This window comes from Ursus maritimus, unplaced genomic scaffold (assembly GCF_017311325.1).
Source record: "Ursus maritimus isolate PB19 unplaced genomic scaffold, ASM1731132v1 scaffold_2, whole genome shotgun sequence".
Lineage (NCBI taxonomy): Eukaryota > Metazoa > Chordata > Mammalia > Carnivora > Ursidae > Ursus > Ursus maritimus.
In genome coordinates this window covers 96,235,017-96,261,858 of record NW_024424452.1, presented here as the reverse complement: position 1 = coordinate 96,261,858, position 26,842 = coordinate 96,235,017, and the positions used below count along the sequence as shown (strand labels likewise).

At 44.0% G+C, this 26,842-nt stretch overlaps 1 protein-coding gene and 2 long non-coding RNA genes across 6 annotated transcripts in view; 2 read left to right on the top strand and 1 right to left on the bottom strand.

Annotated features, from left to right (window-relative positions):
• Nucleotides 1-4,630, top strand: part of LOC103672499 (membrane cofactor protein-like) — a 40,525-nt gene extending 35,895 nt beyond the window's left edge. For both annotated transcript variants that reach the window (XM_008701216.2, XM_008701214.2), the window contains one exon: nucleotides 1,325-4,630. In XM_008701216.2, coding sequence (XP_008699438.1) covers nucleotides 1,325-1,379 — 55 coding nt within the window. In that variant the 3' untranslated portion in view covers nucleotides 1,380-4,630. The remainder of the gene's footprint in view (nucleotides 1-1,324) is intronic.
• Nucleotides 4,631-16,199: 11,569 nt separating this feature from the next.
• On the top strand, nucleotides 16,200-22,405 carry LOC103672498. 3 transcript variants are annotated; one of them, XR_571192.2, is made up of 3 exons: nucleotides 16,231-18,359; nucleotides 18,525-18,626; nucleotides 21,555-22,405. It is a non-coding gene; the product is annotated as an uncharacterized LOC103672498 (long non-coding RNA). The 3 variants fall into 3 exon arrangements; XR_005836409.1 differs by having other exon boundaries at nucleotides 16,200-18,626; XR_005836410.1 differs by having other exon boundaries at nucleotides 16,200-18,742.
• Nucleotides 19,655-21,662, bottom strand: LOC121104037. Its single transcript, XR_005836408.1, has 2 exons — nucleotides 21,528-21,662; nucleotides 19,655-21,044 (listed from the first exon to the last, which is right to left on the bottom strand). It is a non-coding gene; the product is annotated as an uncharacterized LOC121104037 (long non-coding RNA).
• Nucleotides 22,406-26,842: the final 4,437 nt, after the last annotated feature.

Sequence of the window (26,842 nt, the reverse complement as noted above, 5' to 3'; positions counted from 1 at the left end):
TCCTATATATAGTAGCATAATTTGGAAGAAAAAAAGTTTTAAAAATATAGTGTGGGAGGGGAAATTCATAAATGCCTATGAGCTAATTTAGGAAGTATGTAGAAATTTTTTAGGATATATGTTGCCCTTTTCATGACAGGAACATACTGAGTTAGAAATTCAGTATTATAGAATGGCTTTATCAATTTTAGATTCTCTAGAGTGTTTCACGTCAAGACATTGAACTATGTTATCGAACTCTTGAGGTTCTATGTTGGTTCAGCACTGAAGTCTCTCTGATGCAGGTTGGTAGTACCTTTCTCCGTTAGAATCTAGAGCGATGCTTCTTAATGTTCATGTGCACATTAATCACATTAAAATGCAGATTCTGAGTCATTAGGTCTGGTGCAGTGCCTGATATTTTCAATTAACCATGAGCGCCCAGCCTCGTTGCTGCTTGCCTGGGCTGCACTCTGAGTAACCAGAGGGGGCGACGTTACGGATATGCTCACATTCTTGAAATTGCAAGAGACACCATCAAGCTCGGCAAAATTTTCTCCTGTTTAAGGTAATTGGATTTTTTAAAGATTCCTATGAGTGTGTTGTGAAAAAGAGTCTGGGCTAATATTTACCTCTACCTTGCTGCTGTTTAAAAAAGTACAGATTTCTGTTAGATTCTTTGTAGGGCCTAATGTCCATCACATTCTCCCTGAAGCAGAGTGTTGTTGCCTTGGAAGCTTCTCTCGAGACTAGGAAGGGCGTGCAGTTCCTGCTCTGTTTCTAGGGGTAACTCTGGAAGCAGGGCGCTAGGCACAGAACGTCCCAAGTTGCTGCTAAAACTTGGTACAAATGGATTTGATGGAAACTTGTATTTGTGATGACCTGGGAACACGGTTACCCTTCTGCAGCCTCCGTCCCCAAGTACAAACTTCGTGGATAGTTGACGATCGTGGCCCCGCGCTGAAGGGTTCAGCCAGGGTCGTCTGTTCCCTAGTCTCCGCGAGGAAGAGAATGGCATCCCGGGGCGTGTGAAATGGGCCCCCCTGCACACCCCTTCCTTTTCCTTCCGGGTTCCTTTCTTCGCTCATTGCTGCCCTCCTTTCTCGTCTGGAACCCACAGCCCCTGCCCGGTGCTTTGCTGCGGCCTGAGTCCTGTCTGGCTTGTCGTGACTGTGCGGCTGCAGAAAACACGCATCTGCTTGACATTAGTGCGTTCACATACGGGTGGTGATTTTGTTTCATAAATGCATGATTTTCTCCACTCTGGTGACATCGTCCCCGGAGAAGCGAGAGTTTGCTCAAGCCCATTAGAATTATTTACATACTTTATGTATTTTATTCCCAGTGACGAAACGGTTTTCCCGTTTTTTTCTATTGAGGATATTTATTATTTGGTCTAACTTAAACCTACGTTTATAATAATGACTGAGCCAGTAACTCTGTAATTTTTAAGCCGTCGGTGCTTGAATGAAGCTTGTTAAGAGGTTTGGGATTTACTCCATCGAGTGGCCAGATCAGGCGGGGAGTATAGTGACCTGGGGCAAAAGCCGAAGGATCAAATCAACTGGAACGTTCCTCCACTTGAGTCTCAGATTCCTGAGCTTCCAACAAACTCTTCACGATACTTTAAACAACTAATAAATGAGAAAGGATTTTGTAGTTAGCTGAAAGAGCGAACTTGAGATCCATCCCAGAAAATGGGATGTCAGGTAGTCAGTTTTACAGAGGTCTTCCCTCGGGGGCAAGCAGATGGGCCTCAGGAAGAAACTGCACTCGATGCGAGAACCAAGTCGCATCTGAAAATGTCTACAAAATCGACTTGTCAGACGGCATTGCATGAACTGGACACACGCTCTGCGAATTCCCTCTAAATCTAAGGTGTGAGAGACAGGCCCCTTTGTCCTCACACAGTCTTGCTCTGTGAGAGAGAGTTGACGTTATTCTCGTCAGGCTAAATGGTTTCAGGGCTAAACAGATTGCACAGAAATTTAGAATCTGTTCAAGGGCAAGGAAGAAAAATGTCTTTTTTCAAAAACCAAAATACATTTTATTTAATTTTATAACTGCATTCAACTTCAACTTGTAAATATTAACTCTAAAAGCATTTACTAGTTTTCCTTTACCAGCATTTTTTAGCATATGAAAGAAACCAACAAAAAAGTTTAGATTTTGAAAAATTTTGAATTGCATTACCTTTAGCCCTTTGAGCCTCACTGCCCTCTGTCCTAATGAGATGAATTGGAAGTGTTCATCTCTTTGTGCCAGAATGTGTGTCTACACAGCCGGGAAGAGAGGAGATACGTATCCCACCACTTAGAATGTGAGGCGACACCCCACATTACACTCAGGAGTTTGGGAGGAGACTCGACAGACGCCAATAGGAAGGGCGACTTCTTGGTGAAAGCAGAGTGGTGTCCTGGGTCACAGGAGCAAAGGGAAGACAGAACATACTGACCGGAAGTGGCAGTAGGGGCCTCCCCAGTCCGTGAATCTTCTTGGTCCCTTAGAATTCCTTTGAGGCTAAAGCCAACCAGGAAGGTAGATGTCAGTGTGTCGTGAGCTTCAAGGTGTCTGTAAACATTTGAAGGTCATGTAATGGGTGCCGAAGATCGTGTAAAACATCTGTAATTAGTAATCCAGGGTGAGATTTTCACCATCTTTAAATTGCTTCGTGGTTCTATCAAATACAAGTTTCTTAACATTTAGGTGAATCCTTTTTCTCTTTCTCCTCCCTTGGAGTCTGTTTAAAATTCTATTTGAAGAAAAGGATTCCACCACTACACAAACAAAAGAAGTATTGACTCCAAAAAGGAGAAGAAGATGGCAGTCTCGGAGAATTCACTGACAGTCCTAACTCCCGGTATAAAGCGGCTCACAGTTGTCCTCGGGAAATTGCTCGATCCCAAGTGAATTTTTGTGACAGTGGCGGCTCATGTGATGGCGTCCCCCAGAAAGAGAAGTACTAGGGTATCCAGAACTGACATGGTTAGCTGTTAGCTGGGTAGGCATCCCTGAGGGTTGGCTGTGGCACGCAGACTGGTGAACCCCTGACCTGTTCACGGTTAGCTTTCCTCTGTCCGGTCTAGTCATTGTACTAAGGCAGGGCCCAGACCTGCGTTTTCCAGTTCAATAGTCGCTAGTCCCGTGGGGCTACTGAGGACTTCCAAGTGGCTAGTCCTATGTAAGTTGTCCTGTAAGATACACACCAGACTTTAAGACTTAGTACAAAAAATGTAAAATAACATGTATATTGGGTTAAGGAAAATACATTAAAATTAACTTCGCTAGCTTCCTTTACCTTTTTAAAATATGGCTTCTAGAAAATGTAAAGTTACCCATGTGGCTCATAGTATATTTCTTTGGACAGCATTGGGCTCAAATAATAGATTTTAGAAAGCTGTCTATTGTTACCATAAAATTGTGATGTTACTCTTAGTTATTTAGGAGAGCTCTTAGTGAAACACATGATTTCCTTGACAGTGAGGGCTCTATGGTAATTGTTGAACTCGGAGGCTGGTGGAAGTGTTACCTTTCCAAAAGTTTCATCTCAGAGCCAAATTTAAAATTTCATTATTAGGTCCTACATGTGTTTCTCTGCAGTCTTCCCCATAAGCCCTCATTTTAATTTAAATGAAGACATCTTTACTAAGTACTTTGTATTATACTGCTCTATTTCTTGTTTTGGAAAGAATCAAAAACACACACAAGAATAGGATGGTCTCTACACTGAGACTAGCTGCACACGTGGAAGAGTCCTTTACTTTCTAGATCAGGAACTTTTGCTTTATAAATGTATGTTTTTAATTGTCCATTTTCTAAATGGGCGTCTGGATTTAATTTCTGTACTTAACTGATGTTTTCTGGGTAAATTGCTCTTTAGGGAAGTAGAGGTCGGAGGTGAGTACAGCACTTACCGGAATAAATACCCCCTGAGGCACAGCGGTTGCGCCAAATGGTTTCCACAAACCAGTGCCTCAGTTTATCTTTTGATCCAATTAAAATCTTAAGGTCTATCCAAGTTATTCTCTAGTTCTTGTATTTTCATGAATGCAACCACTAAGCCTTAAGGCTGACATTTTAATGTGGCTTGAGTATAGTCCCCATCCTTTGATGCTGCTTTGAACTGGGGATGAATTTGGGTGTGAACCTCTGTCCTGTTTGCCCTTAAATAACACTTGAACTTATAGGGCAACTCAGCACAGTATCCCTGGTAGTATTTAGGTGGGGAAATAATTTTTAAATTAAATCTCCGTATTTAGAGAACTACAGTTCAAAATGAATCACATTTTCTTTGTAAAGAAAGTGATTTTGAAATCCTATTTGTTCAAAGATTAATGCCAAGTCTTAAGATTCATTCTTCCAACAACTCTAAGATGTGTTTCATAGATTGTTTAGTGTTAAATACATTAACATGCGTATGCTCCTTCAGCCCTTCACATTAAAAAGAGGAACACAGCATATTGAGATTTTGAAGAAGTTTGACTTCCTTAACTAAGAATATGATTGGAAAATGCTCTAAATGGGGTAGAATTCTATCTGTTTTTTTTATTCAACTAGCCAACATATAGTACATCATTAGTTTTTGATATAGTGTTCAACGATTCATTAGTTGCATGTAACACCCAGTGCTCTTCACCCCACGTGCCCTCCTTAATGCCCATCACCCGGTTACCCCATTCCCAACCCCCACCAATCTGCAACCCTCAGTTTGCTTCCCAGAGTCCGGAGTCTCTCATGGTTTGTCTCCCCTCTGATTTCTTCCCGTTTAGTTTTCCCTCCCTTCCCCTGTGGTCCTCTGCTCTGTATGTTTTCTTTTTTTTAACATTTGTAATTTCCCGGTGATTTAAGGAAGCTATAAGCAGTCTGAGACCTGCATGAGGGACTGAGAATCAGTTGCAAACTTCTGTACATCAGGGAGCCATCGCTCTCGAAGCAAGAATGCCGGCTGGTGCTGCAGTGAACATTGTGGCCTTGCAGTTTTCTCTAAGAAGATTCTGCTCTTTAGGAAAATTAGAGTCCACTCTAACTTCTGGCAATGGGTCCTCTCCTCCCGGTACTTGAATAAAGAGAGGTCTTCCTTCAGACAACGTCCTGTGAAAGGGGTGAGGTTTGCAGGAACGTATCCATCACATAACCTCAGGTTGGAACAGAATCTGAGCGTGTAGGGACAGCACACCTTACGTGCTAAAAGCAGAGTAAAAATTAAGCCACATGTTTCAGAGAAGGAAACTGTGCCTGTCGTCGGTCGTGCAAAGGGGCAGGAAAAGGCAACAGCTGGGGTAGCCCCGATGCTCAGGTGGGACAGACTGTGGCCTCTGTGGCCTCAGCCCAGGCAGGGTCTCTTCCAGGGAAGCCCAGGGGGCAGAGGAGGGATAGCCACTCAAACACACGTGACACTTGTACAAGTTTCGTTTTGCACTTTCACATTTAGTGGCGCAAGTTAGGCCAAAGAAACGTTGCCTGGAGAAGGATGTGGTTGGGAATCCAGCGTGGGTCAGAGTAAGTACTGTTTGACAGATAAAGGCACGCCTGTGATGCACTGTACCTGTTGCTTCCCTCTGGGATCTGGGAGGGACTTCGGGAAGATCAGCTTGAGCAGAAAGAAACAGGAATCCAGAATGAAGTACGGAGGGGAAGCTGGACCATCCCCATTGTCACACACTTTTCAGGGACCTCACACTTGCTTTGAAGGGGCACTGTTGATTTGTAACAAGCTGAAAGGAAGACTTTTCAACCAAAGATTGTAATGTATTGAAAATAGATGGACTTGTATCATAGTTTCTGCTTCAAATTTAGTTTTTTCATTTTACTAGATTTATATGGGAAATTGACATAGATGCGTGAATATAAATTATGCTCTTTGTCAAACAACTTGTCAATTTCCTAACCTAAGAGGAAAACAGTTTTCCCTAGGAAAGTTTCTGTAATGACATAAAAAAGCATATGTAAATTTAAAACTTTGTTAAAACTGTAAGAATGTATTTGCCGTGAAATCAGAAGTCCCATGTGTCAGGGTCTTTATTGTTCATTTTTTGAAAACTGGATCTTCAAATGTTGTAAAAAATAAAATGTAGATTGGAGAATTTTCACTTGCGATGATGCGTTCTTTCCAGCGTGCTTTATCTCGGAGGACATGTGCTTGTCCCCGGGGCCCAGCTTCTCTAAGCATTCCACTCCTGCCCCTCGCAGCCCAGAGCGCTCGCTGTGTCAGGACTCCTCTCCCAGCCCAGCCCCTGCCTGTCCTGCCCAGGGGCGTTGGGTCACAGCACATGACCTACGGCATCATGTCCAAGTTGCTTAGCATGCTCCTTGAAGGAGAAATAGGGTTTGCTTTTGTTTACGCAAAAAAATTTCCTGGTCGTTTTGCAGATTTGAATTAAATCAGATAGTTAAGTGTCTGAGATCAGGCCTCAGTGTTCTGAACCATGTTCCACATGGAATCACTTGGGGAGCTTTACTGATGCCTGGGTCCCACCCCTCTGGGTTTTCTTCTGTAATTGAGCTGGGCTATGGCCTGGGAGTGGGGATTTTTTTTAAGCCTCCCAAGTGACTCTAATGTGTAGTTAAGGTTTAGAACCTCTGCCTTAGCGATTCTCAAGCTCCACAGGCCATTTCTACATATAAACTCATAAAGACAGAGGTAAAGGCTTCTATTTACAAAATGCTGTTTTTTATTTTTTAAAAGATTTATTTTATCCCATGACCCTGAGATCATGACCTGAGCTGAGATCAAGAGTCAGAGGCCTAACTAGCCACCCAGGTGCCCCCAAGATGCTGTTCTTCAAATTGAGCCTATTACATCAGAATGCAGTCTGAGACAGAAGATATTGTGGCCTAACGAAACAAGGCTATTTGTGGTTTGAAAAAACGGGGCAATCTTTCTGATAACACTGGATGAAAATTAGGTTGTCCATAAATAAAGAAAACAATTTATTAAATTGTATTTGGCTTTTCCTTGAGATTATAGAATATTGTTTAAATCGGCATAAAATGTACAGGGGAGCTTTTAAGGTAGCTACCAAAGAGTCTCTGTAAGAAAGCTGAAGAGAGATAGAGACATATGATGGGCAGGAATCTGAATTTCCATTGTTTCCGAATATTTTAGCTTTAAAGAAAATAGGCAGTTTTGGTATTTGAAAACTCAGTAATGTCTGACAGCTAACATTTTCACCAAGAATGAACTTTCTTATGTATTTTAAGCATTTGCATATTTCTACTCAAGAGCAGGATTTAACATCGTCTACTGACTCCCAGAAACAAAAGTCGACTACCTGTGCAGGTCATTTTTCTTCTGCTTAATTTTGCTTTCATCATTTCCAGTCTCATCCAGAAAAGGGTGCACTAAACTGGTCAGTCTTTCTACGGTGTAGCACTGCTGCCCTCCTGTGGACTCTCCGGGGATAGGCCATTCCCGAAGTCCTTCCCACTGGGTCATTATGATTCAGAGGTTCCCATCATTGCTGTGATTCCCAGAAGACATTTTTAATTTCATTTTGGGTCTAGTATTAACTAGGTCTTTTCTGCTTGCCTTCTGTGAAATCAACATCTTAAAGGGGCTGACCTCTGTCCCTTATTGCTTAAATGTGGGGGAAGCAGAATACCGGGGGCTGTGGTCAGTACACTTTTTCCTTCCCTCTCACTTATGTACATGAAGATAAATGACTCGCCACAATGAGAAAGTTACCCACCCGATTGCACTCGCTACCACAAGAAAACATGTATAGGGAGAGTAGCAGGGGGAGCTGCTTATGTTTACAACATAAACATCTATCTCCCTTACACAGCCTTTAAAAAGTGGCAGTGGCAAGCCTTGTGCCGAGCTCTGGAAACCAAGCAAAAGCTCAGGCATCCTGGTGCTTAGGGCTGGGGGCTTCAGGGAGAAGCCGGAGACCACTGTCGTTTAGATGAGCACTTCCTTGGGTAGGACCCCGAGGGACCACACTTCTCCAATGGTAGTGTGCTGGTAAGTCTTGCTAAAATGCAGATTCTGATCCAGCAGATCCCAGGTGGGCCTGAGAGTCCGCATTTCCCTTCGTTCTACCTACTGCTGCTTGTGGTAGGCTCATGGCCTCCAGAGATTTCGGATCTCTGTCACCTGTGGCTGTCACCTGTGGCTGTCACCTAATACCTGTCACCTGTGGCTGTCACCTCTGTGGCGAACGGTCTCTGCACATGGGATCTTGGGTGGGGCCCTGAATGTAATCACGCGGTGCCCTGGAAGGCAGGACAGTGGGGAAGCTGACTGCAGCAGGAGGCTGCGTGACCCCCTTGGCGGATGCTCGGCAGCCGGCCTGGAGGATGAAGGCAGGGACCGCAAGCCTAAGAACACAGCTCTAGAACCTGGAAAAGGCAAGTGCATGGATTCTCCTAGGACGTCTGGCGGGAGCCTGGTCTTGCCAATGCCTTGGGTTCAGCCTAGTGAAATGTCACACTTGGGACTTCCAGGACTGGAAGAAATGAGGTGTTTTGTTTCAAGACAGTTACTGTATGAATGTTCGTGTGCCACCAAAATCCCCATGTGAAAATCCTAACCCCCAAGGGCATAGTATCGGGAGGTGGGGCCTTTGGGAAGGAATTAGGTCATGAGGGCAGAGCCTTCATGAATGGGATTAGTGCCCTTGTCAAGAGGCCCAAGAGCGTTCCCTTGGCCCCTCTGCCCTGGGAAGGCGCAGTCTTTGAACCAGCAAGCTGGCTGCCACCCAGCACTGAATCTGTCAGCACCTTGATCTTGGACTTCCCAGCATCCCCAGCAGAAGCATCTGTGGTTGATAAGCTGCCGGGGCTGTCGTGGTTTCCTACAGCAGCCCAAGGAGATGAAGACCAGCAGCTCCTACACCCGTGGTAGGGGTCCTCCCATCACTGTTTGAGTAGGAAAGCCAGACCACAGAGGGGTGGCTCTCGACCGTGGCTGCACGTGAGTCACCTGGGGAAACTTTAGAATAAAAACATAAGCGTGATCCGGAACAGTATAACCAGAGCCCGTGTGGGTGGCCACTAAAATTTGCAGGGTCTTGAAAAACAGGTTCAAGATGTCTCCAGACATCTGCACGAAATGCTCACTCAAGAGGTCACAGCCCTCTGACCTGAAGATTCCCCAGATTTAATCCCCCACGAAGCCAAATCTGGCTCATCGCTGAATACCCTTCCAGAACTGGTTCGCCCTGTCCCTCCAGGGCTCCTCGAGACTCTGCACCACAAGTAGAGCTCCTGCATCTTTTATAAAGGAAGGGAAATCCTCAGGCTGCTCTCCTTCACCAGCCACGGGACAGTGTGTTCAGTTGGGCAAAATTTCTCAAAGGATCATGGACCACGGAGGTGCCGTTTGGAACCAGCCTCAGTTTCCCCTTCCCTAAGCAGCATCCCTCCACCCAGGCTTGAGCATTTTTCGGTGATCTTTTCTCTCGTTTTGTCCCTTGGCTCACGGAATTCCATTCTTGTCCTAACGGGCTGGCTTCTTTTTTAACGTGTGTCTTCTGCCGTCTCCTGCTGAAATGCTTAGCAAGTGGGTAATTCTACATCGCAAGTTACCTTTCCAGGACCCCACTTGTCATGGAATTATGAATAGGAAATGACGGATGAAAAACAAAGAGATGATTAGTTGACTAGAGTGAAATATTTATTCAGGTGGGGAGGCAGGAACGGACTCTTCACAGAAAGAGAACTCAACAGCGACCCCTGAGAGCATCCGCGGCACCTCCCGCATTTCGGCAACATGCGACCAGACCTCGGATACGTTAAAGCCCTTTGCTTTTCAAAGTACAGTCAGGTCTCTCTTACCTCTGCAGTAAGGGATCATAAATGCAGTTAAAGAAGTTAGTGAAAAGCACGAGATCGTCCTTCCCCTCTCTCTGCCCATCCGTCCTCCAGGAAAGCACGGGCGGCTGCTCACCAGAGTCGGCGCGAGGCTTCGAGGCCGCTGCTTTTCCCCCTACATCATAACCGATTTCAAATGGTGCTAAACAAAAACAGACTCTGAACACCAGGAGAAATCGGTCAGCCTGTGTAAGAGATGGGTCCGGTGGTGCTCCTGGGGGTCCTGCCCTCGACCGTGCAGGTGGCGAGTCTCAGTCCAGCCGCACGGCCACAGCCGCTGAACGTCCCGGGGCGTCCAGAGCAGGTGCGGCGCTGACGCGAATGGGACCGTCCTCCGGGGACAACAACAGAGAAAATCCCAATATTAGTCGTGATGAAATGGAGAGCTCTTAGGCCAAGGTCCCAAACACCAGACAATAAGTATCTTTTCCTGATTCAGGAAGATGCAAAGAATTAGAACAGGCCAAGTAACTGTTAACCAGAAGATTCCTGGAACTCACACGGTAGGGTGGACTCCTCATGAATTGGGCTGGACCACCTGTGACCTCTTTCATCCCTCTGGACTAAAACAGACCCAGACTAAAAGCATGTCCCCTTACACTCATGTTCCTACTCTCTTTATGCTGTGTAATCCTGGTGCTTGAAATCTTACCACTTCGTAGTGAGAAGAGGCAAGCAAAGATAAGACAGTGGAAAACAGAGAAAAAAGTATTTTCCCTAAGGCTTAGGATTGCTCAAGATACCAGTCCTAGGCCTTCCTAAAAAGGAAGCTGGGGGAAATAGACCAGGGACTTGGAAGACTACACCAGATCCCAGTTTGAGAGAAAACAGCAAGCCAAATACGAAAAGAATTCTTTGAATGCTTGCATCACAGAATGAAGAACTTCTTGGAATTCTCAAATTTACCACATCTCCTATTTCAATGGCCCAGTTATATGAGAGACCTGGTTTATATCATCTTCCTCACCATAAGGGGTGATCTCAGGCTCCCCTTTCAGGCTAGAACATGCCGCTAACAGCACGTATGACCTATATTTAACTGTGTTGTCTCAAGAGTACCATACAGTATTGCTTGACCGCTAAATAACTTTAACTCCATAAAGTAAAAACTAAGACTTCAATGGAATATTCCAGTGAGGCTCAAAGAAGTATTACATTCTGTAACGCTCATAAAAATGTCCTAAAATCCACTTCATCCATTTCAGTCCCCCAAGGATCCATCTGTGAATGCAAGTGCTTTCCTAGAACCTAGCTTCTCTCTTTTCTACCCAGATTTTGTCTCAAAAGCTCCAGCTCGAGTCAGCTTATAGGTAGTTCTCCTACTGCCCCCCCTCCCCGTCTGGGTCTCCTAGTTCACAAAAGTCCCCATGACCTTTCTAAGGTAAGTGAAGTTCCTTTAGCAGAGTTCAACACTACATAGCACTGAAAAAGGAGCAGGGAAATACAGAAACTCTCTTAGAATGCAGGATAGGGAGAGAGCCCTGGCCCATAAATCTGGAAATGTTAACCTCATTAAAACTAAAGAAAGGCAAAAGCAAAGAACAAGATACATTTTATCCCCATTACATTAACAACAACAGAAAGCTACTTATGTGTACGCCTGATAAAAAGCAAGGGTGTGAGGAAATGGATATCCTCCTATGTTGAAGTCACCCCAGCAACTGGCAGAAGGCCTATGAAAAACAATTATGCAATGTATACAGAGAATAATACAAATATTCATGCCACTTAGCCCTCCTAGGAATCCATTCTACTGGAATACTTTAATATGAAAAATATTTCATGCATTTTTATCAAGAGCTTCATTATAAATAAAACTGGAAACAAATTTGCAATAGAGATCTTGGACGACACTGATACAGCCACTGGAATAAGTTTATATTTATGTGCCTGTCTTGATTTGGATTTTTACTGTATAACCTGTAAAGACTTAGAAGCACAGGAAAATGTACCAGAATGGATTGTACCAAAACATTTCAGGGTAGGAGCATTATGGGTGATACTTTTTTGTTCTGTTTTATACATTTTGGGCTGTAATTATAGTAATTTTATGAAAAAAATATTAAGTTAAAAAGAAAAAAAAATATTTTGAGAGTGCACAAGATAAAATGAGGTTGTGGGAGGGAAACCAATGGCTTTTTATACTAGAAAAACATTAGACTGTGTGCTGAAAAAAAATCAGGATGGATTGTCACTGGCTGAGAGCTCCTGTCGATCATGCTGTGGGCCAGGCGGATGTCGTCCTGGCTTCTGTCTTCCCTTCAGGACCACGTGATGCTCTCACAGCCCAGGATGAGGAGCTCTAGCACCTTTAACAGTAAGTATTCACTTACAGTGAATGAAGCGTAAAAGGAGAGACCAACGTCTCCTACATTACCATTTCAGTTAGAAGGAAAGTAAGTTGAAATTCAGGCCATGGTGCGGCAGGACTGGGATCCTCACGGGCAGAAAGAGTAGTGTCCCTTATCGAAGGTTCTATACTGGCTTTGAATCATTACAAATGCATAATCGTCCTTCTATTCTAACGGAGCTGGAGAGCACAACTTCCTCTTTGGTTTATAACCCAGGCGGTTTCTTCAGGATGGTGTCATGCCCACTTGCACACAGTGGAGGCCACAAAGACCAATTTCCTAAGCCCATGTCAGAGGAGTGGTTTGGTGGTAGACTTTGTTGCAGAGAGTAGCTTGTGCCTGCGCCTTACACAAGACAGGAGCGCAGGGTCCCGCAGCGCCCCCGCCCCGAGCTCCCGCACTCTTCTCACCTCTCTGTTGAAAGGCTGCTTTGGACTAAAGGTTACAAACTGCTCTGCTCACCCCTTATCTGTGACCCTGCGGTAGTAAGACTAACGCGCTAGATTAAACCAGGAGTAGAGGGAAACTCTTCAAGGTAAGCCTGTGTGAGGTGTTTCTTAAAAGTAGAATTTATAGTTACATTTAAAAAACTCACTGGCAGCCTCCAGAAAACCTCAAAAAAAAAAAAAAAAACCCACCACTACTACATAAACAGATGTAATAATCCCTAATTATAAAGCAGGCCCTTGATGTACATTAAGGATGGAGAAGTATTCACACTAAAAGAAATATATATGAAAATAAGAACACTTAAAAAAAAAAGCTTAGGATTTTTAAGGAGGATTAAAATTTTACAAAAGGGAAAGTAGGCAGAAGGAACTTTTGATGAGATACTTGGTATCCCAGTTTTGCCGAAACATTCCAGGCTCAGATCTCTAGACACAGACCTCTTCAAGGCACCAGAAGTTCCATAGTGTGTCCTACTGGCCCACACCTCACAGGCTGCCAGCGTCAAAGAACTTAGGCTTTTTACAGGGCATTAAAAATAAATATTTTCTAAACCCACCTAATTTTTAAACTTGCCGAAACCTTACAAGGATTAGATCTTAATAAACATTTCCGACTAGGAAGAAAACGTTTGCATTCACTGATTTATTTAGAACAAAACCTGTGAGGTCAAAGTCAATAAGATCAATGTCTAACCGCGATAAACAAATTCTATACCCATGAGAAACGGCTCATACCTGTGAGTGAACAGTTTGCCACAGCAGATGTTCTGGACCCAGTCTCCCAAAGCAAGCCGAATAGAAACTAAAGTGCTATTTCACAGAGGGGGTCCGTGTGCACCTTTTAAAAGCAGAATATCACAGCAGAGCGTCTTAACAATCTAGGCAGGAACTCGGGTTCGTGATAAAATAATTACTAGAGATTTACATTTAAGTTAAATCTGTAGCCTTCCTATTTAACCTTCTCTATGGGCTGTGGTTGGACAGCTTAAATACAATTCCCTCTACTTCATTATTTTAAAAAAGCGACAGTAGCCCTGATAGTTTATATTAGCAAAAGTCTTCGTGTCAGGGACTTTTCCCTCTTCAAGTTTCTCTTCTAGTACTACAGTTTGTGAGTCACTTTTTTTTTTTTAATTAGGCTTTTTAAAAATTAAGGCTGAATTAAAGTAGTCAGGGCTTCTAATTTTTTTTTTTTTTTTTAAATTTTATTTATTTATGTGACAGAGAGACAGCCAGCGAGAGAGGGAGCACAGCAGGGGGAGTGGGAGGGGAAGAAGCAGGCCCCCAGCGGAGGAGCCTGATGTGGGACTCGATCCCGGTACACCGGGATCACGCCCCGAGCCGAAGGCAGACGCTTTAACGACTGCGCCACCCAGGCGCCCCAGGGCTTCTAATTTTCTATTTCCGGGCCAATGTCCAGTTAAAACCAGCCACAGCAAATGATTCTCCTCCTCTTAGAGACAGTCGTGACCTTCCCCTCCCTCCTCCCTGCTCCAAGGACTCCATTCCGCATGCCTATGGCCTGCTCCTAGCTCATCCAGGAGCGCGTTCTGAGTCAAGCTATTGTTTTGTCACTTAAGATCCTTTCCTTGTATTATCATCCTCGGGCATAAAAAAGATTCAGTAGCCATTTCATAAAAATTATTTCTTTAGAAATGATTAGCTTGTCTCATCGAAACACACTCTGATCACACACCATTTCTTCATGGGTTTCCCCGTCTTAAAATCTGCCTCCTGTCGTTGCCATCCTTTCCGAGGGCGACGGCCTCGCCCCAGCGTTCTGCGAGCAGCAGTGGCCAGGGATGGGGCAGGGGAAAGACCATGGTGTTCTTGAGCCTGAAGGCTCAGGGAGCAAACCCCCCAAACAGCGAAGTACCCCACCATTGAACCTATCCTATATGTAATCCGAACACAATTCAGAACTTCTCTAAGCCTTTATCTCTTTGGCCTGTGTTTCACTTCTTGGGATAATGAGTGGATCACGGTCAGAAAATGCCCTTTATTTCCGTGTTAGAAATATCACGTAACTAAGATAAGCAGGAGGAGGTGCTGAGTTTAAATAATCGGAAACCCCAAGATCCTTCTCCTGGAAGCAGTTGGGTGATTAATCATTGTGCTATGTCCATGTATGGGGGAAGCCGAGAACCTGGGGAGCTGCGGCTGCCCAGGCTGAGCTGATTATTCTTATCTGGATCTCATGCTTTCCTCACAGGAAGGGCAGGAAGGCCCTCGCACAGAAAGGAGAGGGAAGTCACGTGAGAGGCACAGGAGAGTGGAGGGGACCTTGGCTCTTGCCCTGCCAGCAGAGCACTTTCCGTCAGCGCCCCAAAAGACTGACAGAAGGGTGTAGAAGGACCGGCCCGCTCTTTGGGAGCTGCGGGATCAAACCAGGCCCGGACGGGAGCAGGACGCAGGAGCCAGCTCAGAAACTAGCCATGTTTCTCTTAGATGGTGGTTGGCACACTCATCTGACTTTGTCAATATGTATCGAGCCCTTCTCTGTTCCAGGGACAGCTCTGAGGCTTGTGGAGTGTCCTCCAGGGAAGGTAGACTCCTTCGTGGAGTTCTCATTCCAGTGACGGGGGAGAGTAAAAACAAGACACGTAGTTAATTCATTATAATAAAGGGGATACAGACTGGGAGAAAACAGATCAGAGTAAGAGAGCTCGGGAACGGGGGTGTGGGGGAGACCCAATCTTTAATACGATGATTAGGGGGGCCGCATGGGGGAGTGTTTAAAGTGAGATCATGTCTGTGTGTCTGTGTGTGTGTACCTTTCTATTTTTGTCTAATTTTAACTTCTTAGATAATCTTTAAACTGCTTATAGTTTTTTTTTTTAAGATTACTTTTTTAATGCCTTGTTTAACCAGCAAGTTAGGAGTCAAGGGGCCAGAAACGGTGTGAGTAGGGAGGATAGCAGCTACAAAATGCACGTCACCGGCCTGGGGTGGGGGTTAGCGGCCAGCAGAAAGCAGTGCTGTACTTAGTGGCCTCCTCCTGAGACTGTGCTGTGACCCGAGACCGAAGGACCTGAGGGCTGTAACTAACCCTACCTGGCAGTACATCTCTAACTGTCCTAAACTTACCCTGGGTGTCAAGGTTGCTCTTTGTTTTAATATACGAACGCTGAACTTGGTGAGCCGGCCTGTTTTAGACTTCCGTCACATCACTGATGATTCCCCATGTCTCCTCGACCCTTAGCTCGCCCAGGTGCAGTGTGTCTAATTACTCTGCGCATGTCCTCCCTCTGCCCCGCATGGCACTTCCCACTCTATTAAATTATCCTTTTCATTTTTTTAAATTAAATTATCTCTTGTTTTCTTGGTCCCTACTACACTCCTCACCAGCGCCACCCGCAGAAAATGAGCTTCTCGTGAACAGAGACCACCCATACGCACTCGAAATCATTTTTATTTAATGACTTTGACTTCCATTTGTACAGCAGTCAGGATTAATAATAAGAATAGCAACAGCTGGGGCGCCTGATGGCTCACTTGGTTGAGTGACCTCAGACCTTCGGCTGAGGTCATGATCCTTGGGTCCTGGGATCGAGTCCCACATCCGGCTCCCCGCTCAGCAGGGAATCTGCTTCTCCCTCCGCCCCCCTCACAAAAATAAATAATATCTTAAAAAAAGAGAGAGAGAGAATCGCAACAGCTAATATATTTGCTTACAAAATATTTTAAAATTTATTGTCTTTGGTCCCCAGAGCAACTCTGTGAGGTAGGTAGGCCCAATAACATTGTTATCCCAAAGCAGAGAAGACTCTGAAGGCCAGAGAAATTCAGTGACTTGCTTAAAATCATACCAGCAGGAAGTTGCTCAGGGTAGGCCTTCAGTCCTGCTGATCAGACTCAGAATCCTGAACCCATACAGCTACCTGCTGATAATTTCAGTTGCTACTACTTCTTTTTTTTTTTTTAAGATTTTATTTATTTATGTGACAGAGACACAGCCAGCGAAAGAGGGAACACAGCAGGGGGAGTGGGAGAGGAAGAAGCAGGCTCCCAGCGGAGGAGCCCGATGTGGGACTCGATCCCAGAACGCCAGGATCACGCCCTGAGCCGAAGGCAGACGCTTTAAGGACTGCGCCACCCAGGTGCCCCCAGTTGCTACTACTTCTGAATTTGATTCTGTATCACCCAGAACTGCATATAGTACAAACGTGGAATTTTCTTCTATCAATATTGTCCCCCATCAATCTTCCTGGGTTTTTTTTTTTTTTAAGCTACTCTGGTACATTAGGCCAATATCCTTCTAGAGAACAGTAGGCAATCTCTCCCTTTTTATGCTAGTCTGAGTTATTAGCCTATAAGAAAATTATAGTATTTCCGTAAAGGATTCTGTCCTTATTAAGGTTGGTGGAAAAGTTCCTGTCCATTCACACAGACTAGCAAGTTCTGTGATTTAACGTTACTGGCCTTTCACTAGTGAAAAATGTGTCATCTGCATACCTTACATTTACTGTATATTTCTACAACAATAATTTGTGACAAAGGTTAAGCAGGAGAAGTCATGCACTGATCACTCAGGAAAAATACTGTTGGACTCCTCCATTCACAGCCCATTTATCCTTGCCTCTTGTTTCTGCCTCTGATCTATTCCTATTCCTATACGAACCAACCTTCCTGTATATACTCAGATAAAGCTTTAAAGTCCTCATTGGTCTGATGCTTGGAGTGACAAAACTATTAAGACCACTCCTGCATTACTCCATATTCGCATTAACTACCATCAATCAAGTGGATGGCCATTCCTTCCGCACACACTCATGAAGGTTGTATTCTCCCACACCCATGTACCACTCCTCAGTCAAAACCACTTTTAGCCATTCCTCAGATAATCACTTAGTCATTGCTTCTTGGAAGCCCCTCCCAGAACACCTGTTGGTACAACCCTCTGCTCTTCCTCATGCAAGGATCTCAAATTGGCCCTTCCACATCCTGTGAAAACTGGCTCCTGACTCAGTCTTCCTCTTTGTCTCAAGGGATGCCCTCGTTCTAATTTCCAAGAAAGGGTAGAGTGAGTGAGTAATGAGGAAGTCCTGGTAAGTGGAGGAGTTAACTCTTTGTGCTTCCACACTTAAATGCCTAATACCAACACATATCTGAAGCCTAAACGCACTGTATTGTATCATTTCTCATTTCATTTCTGTACAATGAAGTGCATCTTAACCCCTGAAGAGGCAGAGTAGCGTTACCAGGTGAGATCAGGAGCTTTGCAATCAGTAAGAGCTGTGTTCACACCCACTTACTAGCTCTGAAACCCTCAGCAAGACACGTACCTTCTCTAAACTTCATTTTCCTTGTCTGTAAAATAGGGACAATAGTTCCAACCTCACTTAACGTACTGCCTCGCTTAGGATGAAGGTCAGAAAATGTTAGCTGTTGTTATTTACCCGTGATTGTTATTGGCATTTAAAAGTGGTTAAATCCTTGGCATTACTGTCAGTCCTCCTATGCCTCATGACCACTACTGCTGCTCTCCAAACTGTGGACGTCAATGTACAGAAAACAGAACTCCCATCTTCGCGAAAACAGAAGAGGAAGCCTTGAGTAAGATCCACTGTGCGGAGCCGTTGACCTTGTGAGGCTTCAATGTCACAATCTGGCAGTAAATGATTATTTGCCAGTCAGAATTGCTTTGGAAATAGGTGTTGTTTTAAGGCACGGACACTTGTCTATAAGAATTCAGCGTCTTCTGACACACCGTACAGGATGGTTTTCATACGATTTCCTCCTTCGAGTTTTGACTTAGTCGTGAAAGGTGGGATTTGGTTATGTTGTCCTTTTACACACCTTGCAAAGATTTCAGAAACTTGAGGCAAATTCTGCCCTAAATTTCAAAATGAAAGCCGCTGACGAATTTCTTCCACGACTGAAATGTACATAATTAAGGTACCTTTCCTATTTTTCTTCTCCTGCCACTTAGCAATAATACAGATGAAAAACCTCGAGAGACGACCCATTTACATCCTCAAGAAGACGGCCATGTAAAGCCGCAAACTCTGCAGACGAATCAGGACAACAGCAGGTACCTAAGTAAATACTGAGCTCCTGATGTCCTCGAGAACTAACGCTGGAGATGGTTTGCAGGATCCGCGTGTGTCGCTGCTCTGGTCGGATCACTGGTACCAGGGGAGTTAGAAGGTACTTCAGGGAGGGGAGAGGCCTCGGTGGTTGTTTCTGATGGATTCCGGTTGTTTCCAGTGAGTTGGTGAGGACTGTCGTCAGCGCTATGCACAGGCACTGTTTTCACAAAGCACTCTTGTATTTTTGTGCAGGGACGCTATGAACCTGTGAGAAGGAAGCTTTCGTTTTTGTTGTGGAACCCAAGCATTTGCCACGTGGGGGTGCCTCCGGGTCCCCCAATTCCCTCAAACTCACAGGGTCACCTCAGGATCCTGTGGAGACTTTGGGTTTCCCCTCCCCTGCTCCCCACTCTCCTTGGATTCTCTGCCTCCCCTGGCCTCAGGTGACTGCTCTCTCCCTTCTGTCCCCCACACCTCCTGTCACCACACCTCATGCCTGCATTCCAGGAATTCAAAGTAGCAGCTTACTAGCACAGCTGTTGTGTAGTAACTGTTTCGTGGTTTGCTAAAGGATTGGGGTGAAAAGGGAGATTATGCTACGACCCGAAGTGGCACACAAGGTAGAACCGAATATTAGAAATCACTGAACCTAAAAGTAACTGTTTTTGTAAATCAGGTCTTAGTGGAACCCAGCCTCAGCCACTGTTAGCCTACTTACGGCTACAACAGCGGAGCTGAGCAGAAACGACAGAGACGCAGAGACTGTGTGGTTGTCTTTACAAAAGTTAATTTAAAAACGATTTCAGGGGCGCCTGGGTGGCACAGCGGTTAAGCGTCTGCCTTTGGCTCAGGGCGTGATCCCGGCGTTCTGGGATCGAGCCCCACATCAGGCTCCTCCGCTATGAGCCTGCTTCTTCCTCTCCCACTCCCCCTGCTTGTGTTCCCTCTCTCACTGGCTGTCTCTATCTCTGTCGAATAAATCAATTAAAAAAAAAATCTTAAAAAAAAATAAAATAAAAACGATTTCACAAGAGGGCTAAAAATAGCATTTAATTCCTCCTCATTCCTGCCAGGTTACTTACCTAAACACGTTACCACCTTTCTTCCAACTGAAGTTGCATTAACTTAGGCTCAGACTGCACGTACCCAAGGAGCTCCCCAAAGTGCCCCGATCCAGAGTGATGTCCTTCCTTAAAACTCACAGCAATTGCTGTCTGTAACATTTTTAAAATATACTATTTCCTTTTAAGAATACTAAGAATTCCTTTAAGAATTTAAGAATACTAAGTGCTCATTACAGAAAATGTAGAAAATAAAGAAAATATAAAGAATATAAAAATTACCCGACATAGCGCCCACCCAGTAGTCCCGTTCCTCAGCTTCCCTGCGTGTCGTTGTACATCTGCAGCCGACACACGGAGATCGTATGCACTCTAATACTGAATCCTGATTTTGCTTTCACGCGATGACAACCATTTCCTTTATTAAAAAACTTATATCCTCTAGTTTCAATATAATATTCGTCGTTTTTTGCTTATTCACACTACTGTATTCACTTGCTCATTCCTACATTCTTCAAACATGGATTAGTCACATTTTTTTTCTTAATTTAAGAGAGAGAGAAAGAGAGAGCACGAAAGCATGAGGGGCAGAGGGAGCGGGAGAAGCTGACTCCGCTCTGAGCAGGGAGCCAGTTGCGGGGCTCGATCCCAGGACTCTAAGATCATGCCTTGAGCCAAAGGCAGACGCTTAACCAATGAAGCCACCCAGACACCCTTGGATTAGTCACTTATAACATGTACCATACATTGTACTTATATCTTCTTTCTCATGCTAACTTATGAGTAAGGACCTCCATTTTAAATTTCCCTAAATTTCTGAGTAGAGAATCAAATGAGAAGTATAAACAAGTAAGAGTAAATTTATCAAAATTTCATTTTAACTAACTTTTTGGAAGCGTTCCTTTACATCAAGGTACGTGTCAAATTGTGTACATTGAATGCTGATCAACAGCTAATAAAATGGAAGAAAGTCCTTAATGAATTTGCCTCCAATCTCCTTTTTAAGACTGAATTTTGGCCACAGAGTTCTACAGGACCAAGGTTGATCATCTGTGGCAAGATACGGTAGATAAGGAGTGAGTCAGAGTCAGTACCAACCTTAAGACCTGTGCGCCCAAGCCGGGAGCAAGGGCAGAAAGGGTGATACAGGAAAAGAGGCAGATTCCAGACACAGCTGCGTGCTAAAGGACATGAGAATGTTCAAAGATGACGCAGGTAACAACAGATGCTGGGAAGTCTTGTGAGGTGGAAAGAAAACGATGATGAGGGATCAGGTGGCAGGAATGATACGGGGTGTCAGGTGAGCTGCTGGGCCTCCACAGGGATGTGTTCCACTGCGGGGAGGACAGTCTTCCTGCCCTTAAGGGAGAGGAGAGGTTTCAGCATGGCCAGGGAAGCGTTCGGACCCCCTGGACTGTACAATATCTTCTTTCACTCTTGACTGTGGTAGGGGGAGGACATACTCTCTGAGACAGACCCTGCTCCAAACCAGCAGTCCTGTTTACTTTCTCTGCCATGACCTGGCTCAGAAAAGAGAGTCAGAACTATGTTGTGTGTTATGAGGGACCTCTATGTTTCTGGAACAAGGTTCTTTCTATTTAGTTGCTCAACATTGAGAACACTGTTCCTTTGGCAAAAAAGGCAATGAGGAAAGGTCAACTTTTCATTACTCCCTCTCTTATCTACTCAGTGTCTCAATTTAGGCCATATTTTCTTGTGCCCTACATAGCAACCACAGAGGAGGGCAAAACACTTCTTCTGAACTCGTAATTACGTGTAATGTTAGTATCACCATTTTAAGAAGCAAATTCTGGGCGGTTCAGTTGTCACCCGTGCTGTCACCTGAATAAAAATATCCTGTTATTTCAGTGCCCTTCCTTGACAAAGTACTCCAGCGCCGGACAACACCTCAAATTACAACGTTGTGGGAAAGGAGACAATCCAACAGTGTAAGATGTGAGATTCATAAAATCTTGGAAGCGACCTCCCGGAGACGCAGCCATGTGCACTTGAAGATGCTGAGGTGCTCCGACGAGCTAGTGAAAGCTCCCTCCTCTTAGCCTGGATTAGTCACTCCTTGTGCTCTGTCCTTCTGCTGGAAGCACACACCATCTAGTTAGGGGAAGACTGCACTCAGGGTATGCAAATGATCTCAGTTACTTAAAGGAAGAAGGTGTCACTTTGGCTTTCTGTTTATAGTCTGTGATCCGCCTTTCTTATTTTCCATGTTCATACTATGGAATGGGCTCATTAACAAGAAGATCAAAATCCAGGAGGAAGACGTGAAAAACAAAGTCACGTACAATTATACTACTCAGTGATAACCACTGTTGATTTTCGATTCATCTTCTGCTAACCTTTCTTCATCTATGTTTGTTTCTTTATACACCCATGTCTTTCTTAGTTACTTTTTCTTCGATAGAGCAAAATCTCCTATTGATCACATATAAAATATAGCGAGATCAGTTTTTACTTTCACTAGGAAAAAAAACGTATTTTCTGTTTATTAAGAAGGTATTAAATGAATCTGGGGGAGAGGTTTTCAAGACAAACATCTTAAACAATGAGCTCTGGATATTTCGTAAGCTCTATTTCAAAGCAATTTGTACTGTGTGTATAAAAACATACTCTTTTAAATCAAACAGTAATTTTATTATAAAAGCAAGTGACTTACTTTTTGTATAGATTCAGAATATGCCAAATAAACTAAGAAACCATGACTTTTAAGAACTGTAAAATTCATGTACAGGTCTCTACATAGGTGATCCTGGAGTACCTAAATGGGCCACATAGAGAGCAGTAATTTATTTGGGATGCTATTACAGGCCATGCTAACGATCTGGAAAATAACAGAATCTTTCTGGACATTTAACAATAGATTTGTACATGACGACTGATAGCTACTGTGTAATTCTGGGTTTTAAGTTGCTTTTAGACTATATTCTGCCACACTCACCTTGATAAATCCAAAGAGTGACCTGGACATCACCTTGAAGTTTTCTTTAAAATCATGGAAGAAAGGGAAAAAACAGCATAAGCAAAGTCAACTGACAAACTAGGAGGAAAAAATTACAACTTATATCATAGACAAGGGTAACTGGCGAATTTAGAGCTAAAAAATTCAAAGACCAACCCTCCTCACCCCCCACCTCCCTGTAAATGGGCGAAGGATATACAGCCAGGCCTCCAATAAAAGAAAGGCAAGTAAACCATGACTATATGAAAAGATCCTCAATGGTTTTGCTTAGTTGAAACTTAGGGAAACTTAGGGAAATCTATTAGGTCTTGCATTTCTGAAGACATACATTTTAAAGGAGGGCTAGAAATTAACTGTTGGGGATTGGCCTTTCCTAGAATAAAATTCCCTATCACAAGAAAAAAAACTGTAAATTCCTCTTTTCCCTCAGAATGCAGTAGGTCAGTGAGTACTGTGATTAACCATCACCTGATGCCTGGGACGTTGAAATTCAAGAAAATCATGAGATTTTTTTGCCTGTGACATCAGCGATACAAGGGAAATACTGTTTATACTAACTATGAATAAAATGCTGAATGTCTAACTTCATTTGTATTGTTGAGTAATTCTGTTGACCTCTGGCCTTACATTTTTCATCTGAAAAGCAGGGCTGGACCAACTGGTCTCCAAAACTATTCTTAGTGCTAACAATCTGAATTTTTTTCATGTTTCCTTTTTGTGTACACGTAAGTGTGAGGTGTAATTTAAAGTCTATGACATTTAAATAAAATGTTCTGTCTCCATCACTATAATGGGAAAGGAATAAAAGATTTTTTCTTTCTAAATCGATGTCTGGAATATGGTTTGTAATATATTTACTTTTTAAAGCCTTTAAAAGCCAAGAGGAAACAAAATGAATATGGGTTCCTTCTGAGAAGTGCCCTGCTTTCTGTACTGAATGGTTTCAGAATCCTGTGTCGGGTGCGGTTTACCACTGGAATGTTCTTGTTGGTAACAGCTAAATAGGAAGGTTCACTGGCTGGCAGGTACTTACCAGGTAGAAACACAGATGGCACAGCTCCCCGGCCCACATCAACAAGACGGCTTATCTATGCTGTTTAGCCATTCTCTGCCAGCTTTCACAGCGAAACTAGCGTGTAATTCACCATGACAGCGGAAAGCCTTTTCTGAGAGGACTCCCGGGCCCATTCCAGCTGCTACCCCCACCTCTGAAAAGCATGATGGAAATATACGAATTTAGGAGGCCAAGATTCATCTAGCATTAAGATTTATTTTACAGAAGTTGGCCTCTGTTTAATGACATCGCCACACACCTATCTCCGCCCTAGTGCCATTCATAAAGCCTTAAAGGAGATCTAGCACATCGCTCAAAACCTGGTCTACACACAGGCACGTTCTCCACGCTCTCCTGTCACTTTGGCAGTGCGACAAATCTTCAGGGGGAGTTGCAGGCACCGGAAGCCTTTACTCCCCTACCTCACTCAAAGCCTTGACTCTTGAGTTCTATTCCTGTCCAGGCGACAGGATGTTCATTGTCAACACTCTCCCTTTGAACCAAGTCACTAAAATGATCTCAAGGCTAAGGAGTCAGATCACAGCTTGCACTGCCTGATACAGGAACGTTTTCTGTGCAGACAAGTTGCAGCTTCCTCCTTTAGAGGCAAACCCACCTTGCTCCTAGTGTCTAAGATTATTAAAACAAAATCTCTCACAACGTTCCCAGCACTTACTTGGTAAATCCATGCTGGGGAGAACTGGCAGAGACATGTCAGATGCACCTGACGGCAACAGCCATGCATTTCGGGCAGTATTCACAGGCATTGACGACGCACCTACTACAGACCTGGAACTGGCTTAGCACTGGAGCTACAGCAAGAAAACTCGAGCCCTGTCTCATGGAGCTTTTCCAGAAAAATAGGGAACAGGGCTCAGAACCTTTCCAGTGGAGCCTTAATTTGGTCCAGTGAAAATAAATCAATCAACGTGAAAATCTCCAATTATATTTAGAGTGGCTTGGTGAACCGCAGGTATAGATTTTACTAATTGAAAGAATGTTCTAGTAAAATCCCAATTCTTGACTCTAATCTAGCTTGTGTAACTAGGAAACCAAACACCAGCCATGTTTTGCCACCTTTTAATTTACTCATGAGAAAAAAACTTACTTCTAAGACTAGAAATAGATGGGAAAATGTTTTCATATTACTGAGACGTAACTGACATATACCATTGTATACAGATGTTTGCAGAGAACAATAAATAGACCGTTTTCACAAATAAGTGTCAACATTGAACAACACAACATTTCTGTTAAATAACTCTTTTGCAACTGTAAAAATTAACAGAAATAATCCCCCTCATTGAGTTTTCTGTCTCCTTAATTATAACTCCTTTAAGTCAGTGTCATGATGGAGCGTCTGGACTTCAGAATTTAAGATACTGCGGTGTTTCAGGATCACCTCCACACCTATTGTTTCATATGCCGTCAAAAATTCAAACATTGTGTTGTTCTGGGAATTATGCAAAATTCCATGGTTTGTTGAACCCACAAAGTTTTTAGTACCTCTCAGCTATAGAATTCTTTAAACATATATAGTTTTGTAATTCTAGAAGATGCATTTGAGGTTAATACAGAAAGATTACAATTCCTCACCATCCTGTTATACCTTAATTCTGTATGATGCAGGATCAACCCCCATCATTCTATGAAAATAGCTGTTGATATATAGGTTGGCCTGAAAAAATTTTTTCTTCATCTGATTCCTGTAACACAGGGTCAGTATAGGAAACTGAAAAGCACAAAGAAAATGAAATACCCATAATCCTATCACTGTTAGTTAATTTTGAGCTAATTGCTCTATGGGAATACCAAGGACACTTACTTGGAGTCAATTTTTTTAACTTATATATCGTAGTTTCTCAGGTAGATTTTTTTTTAACTGCCTGATGCATAGACATTCATACCATAAAGCCCCCTATCAAAAATTCCTTATACTTTGGCTAGACGCTTAGGATTTATTTTTCTTCCAAAATTACACACCTTTGGTCACAGCTCTGATGATTTCTGTGGCATAAACTCCAAATGGAAATGGTGGTTTAAAAGTCATGGCCATTTAAAAACTTAACATATGGGAAAGTTAAATTAAAAGCCAAGGTTTGAGGGTGTTGGTCCCCCCAATACGATTACTCACATTGGTTGACATTTATTATTCTTGGCCAGCTAATGGGAAGAAAATGTCAATTCCTTCTAGGTACTCTTTTAATACAGGTCATGTGAATTTTTTCCTCTTACTAGTCATACAGGTTTAATCAGAACTCTACAAATAGATCTGGCTCATTCTTAATTTTCCACTTGATTTTCCACTGAGAGACTGTGTCACCAGAAACGTTCTCCAGCTTATGGATTCCTCTCCATCCCAACAATTATGGCTTTAAGTACTTCCAGGAGGTTGGCAATTAATACACCCTTGTCCTTACCTTTTTCGTGCATGTTTTTTGCCTCTTCAATAAAGCATTTAGTTGCTCAAGGGCAGGGACCCCAGAGAGGTAAGGCCCAATATGCTAATGGCCCGGTGTGGTTTAATAATTCATCTACCTTGCTTAACTTCAGGGGTTGGGAGTGCACTGGCCAAACCTCTCAGCGTCTGAAATCTAGCAGGCCTCCAGAGGATCCAAGAGCAGACAGACGCTGAGCCATGGAAATCACAAGTATTGTCCCTAAATATGCCCGATTAATGCCAACTCTTGAAACAAGGGCCCAGGGAGTCCGGAGTGTCCCACGACACACTGGAGCCGCGAGGGGTGCGGCCCCACGACGACCCGCTGCCTGGGCCTTGGGTTTCTAGCGTCAGGTCGCTGCGCTTTTCGCTCAGTGCGGCGTTCCGTTCTGGAAAAGGGACAAAGATGACCCCGCCAGCTCTGCTTTCCTTCCCACTTTTCCTGAGTCCGGGCGGTGAGCCCCGCAAGCCGCCGGGGTCCTCGGGTCGGCGTGCACACGGGATCGTCGAGGGCCTCCCGGCGCCCGCGGGAGGGGAGGGGACTGAGTCCCTCAGCGTCCCGTGGGTGCGCCCACAGCAGGCCCACGCCGGGTCTGGGAGGCTTGTGGGGCCCCGCGCCCGGGCCCCGCCTCCGGTCGCCGTTTGGCCCCGCCTATTTCGGGAAGGCGAGACACTTCCGCCCAAGC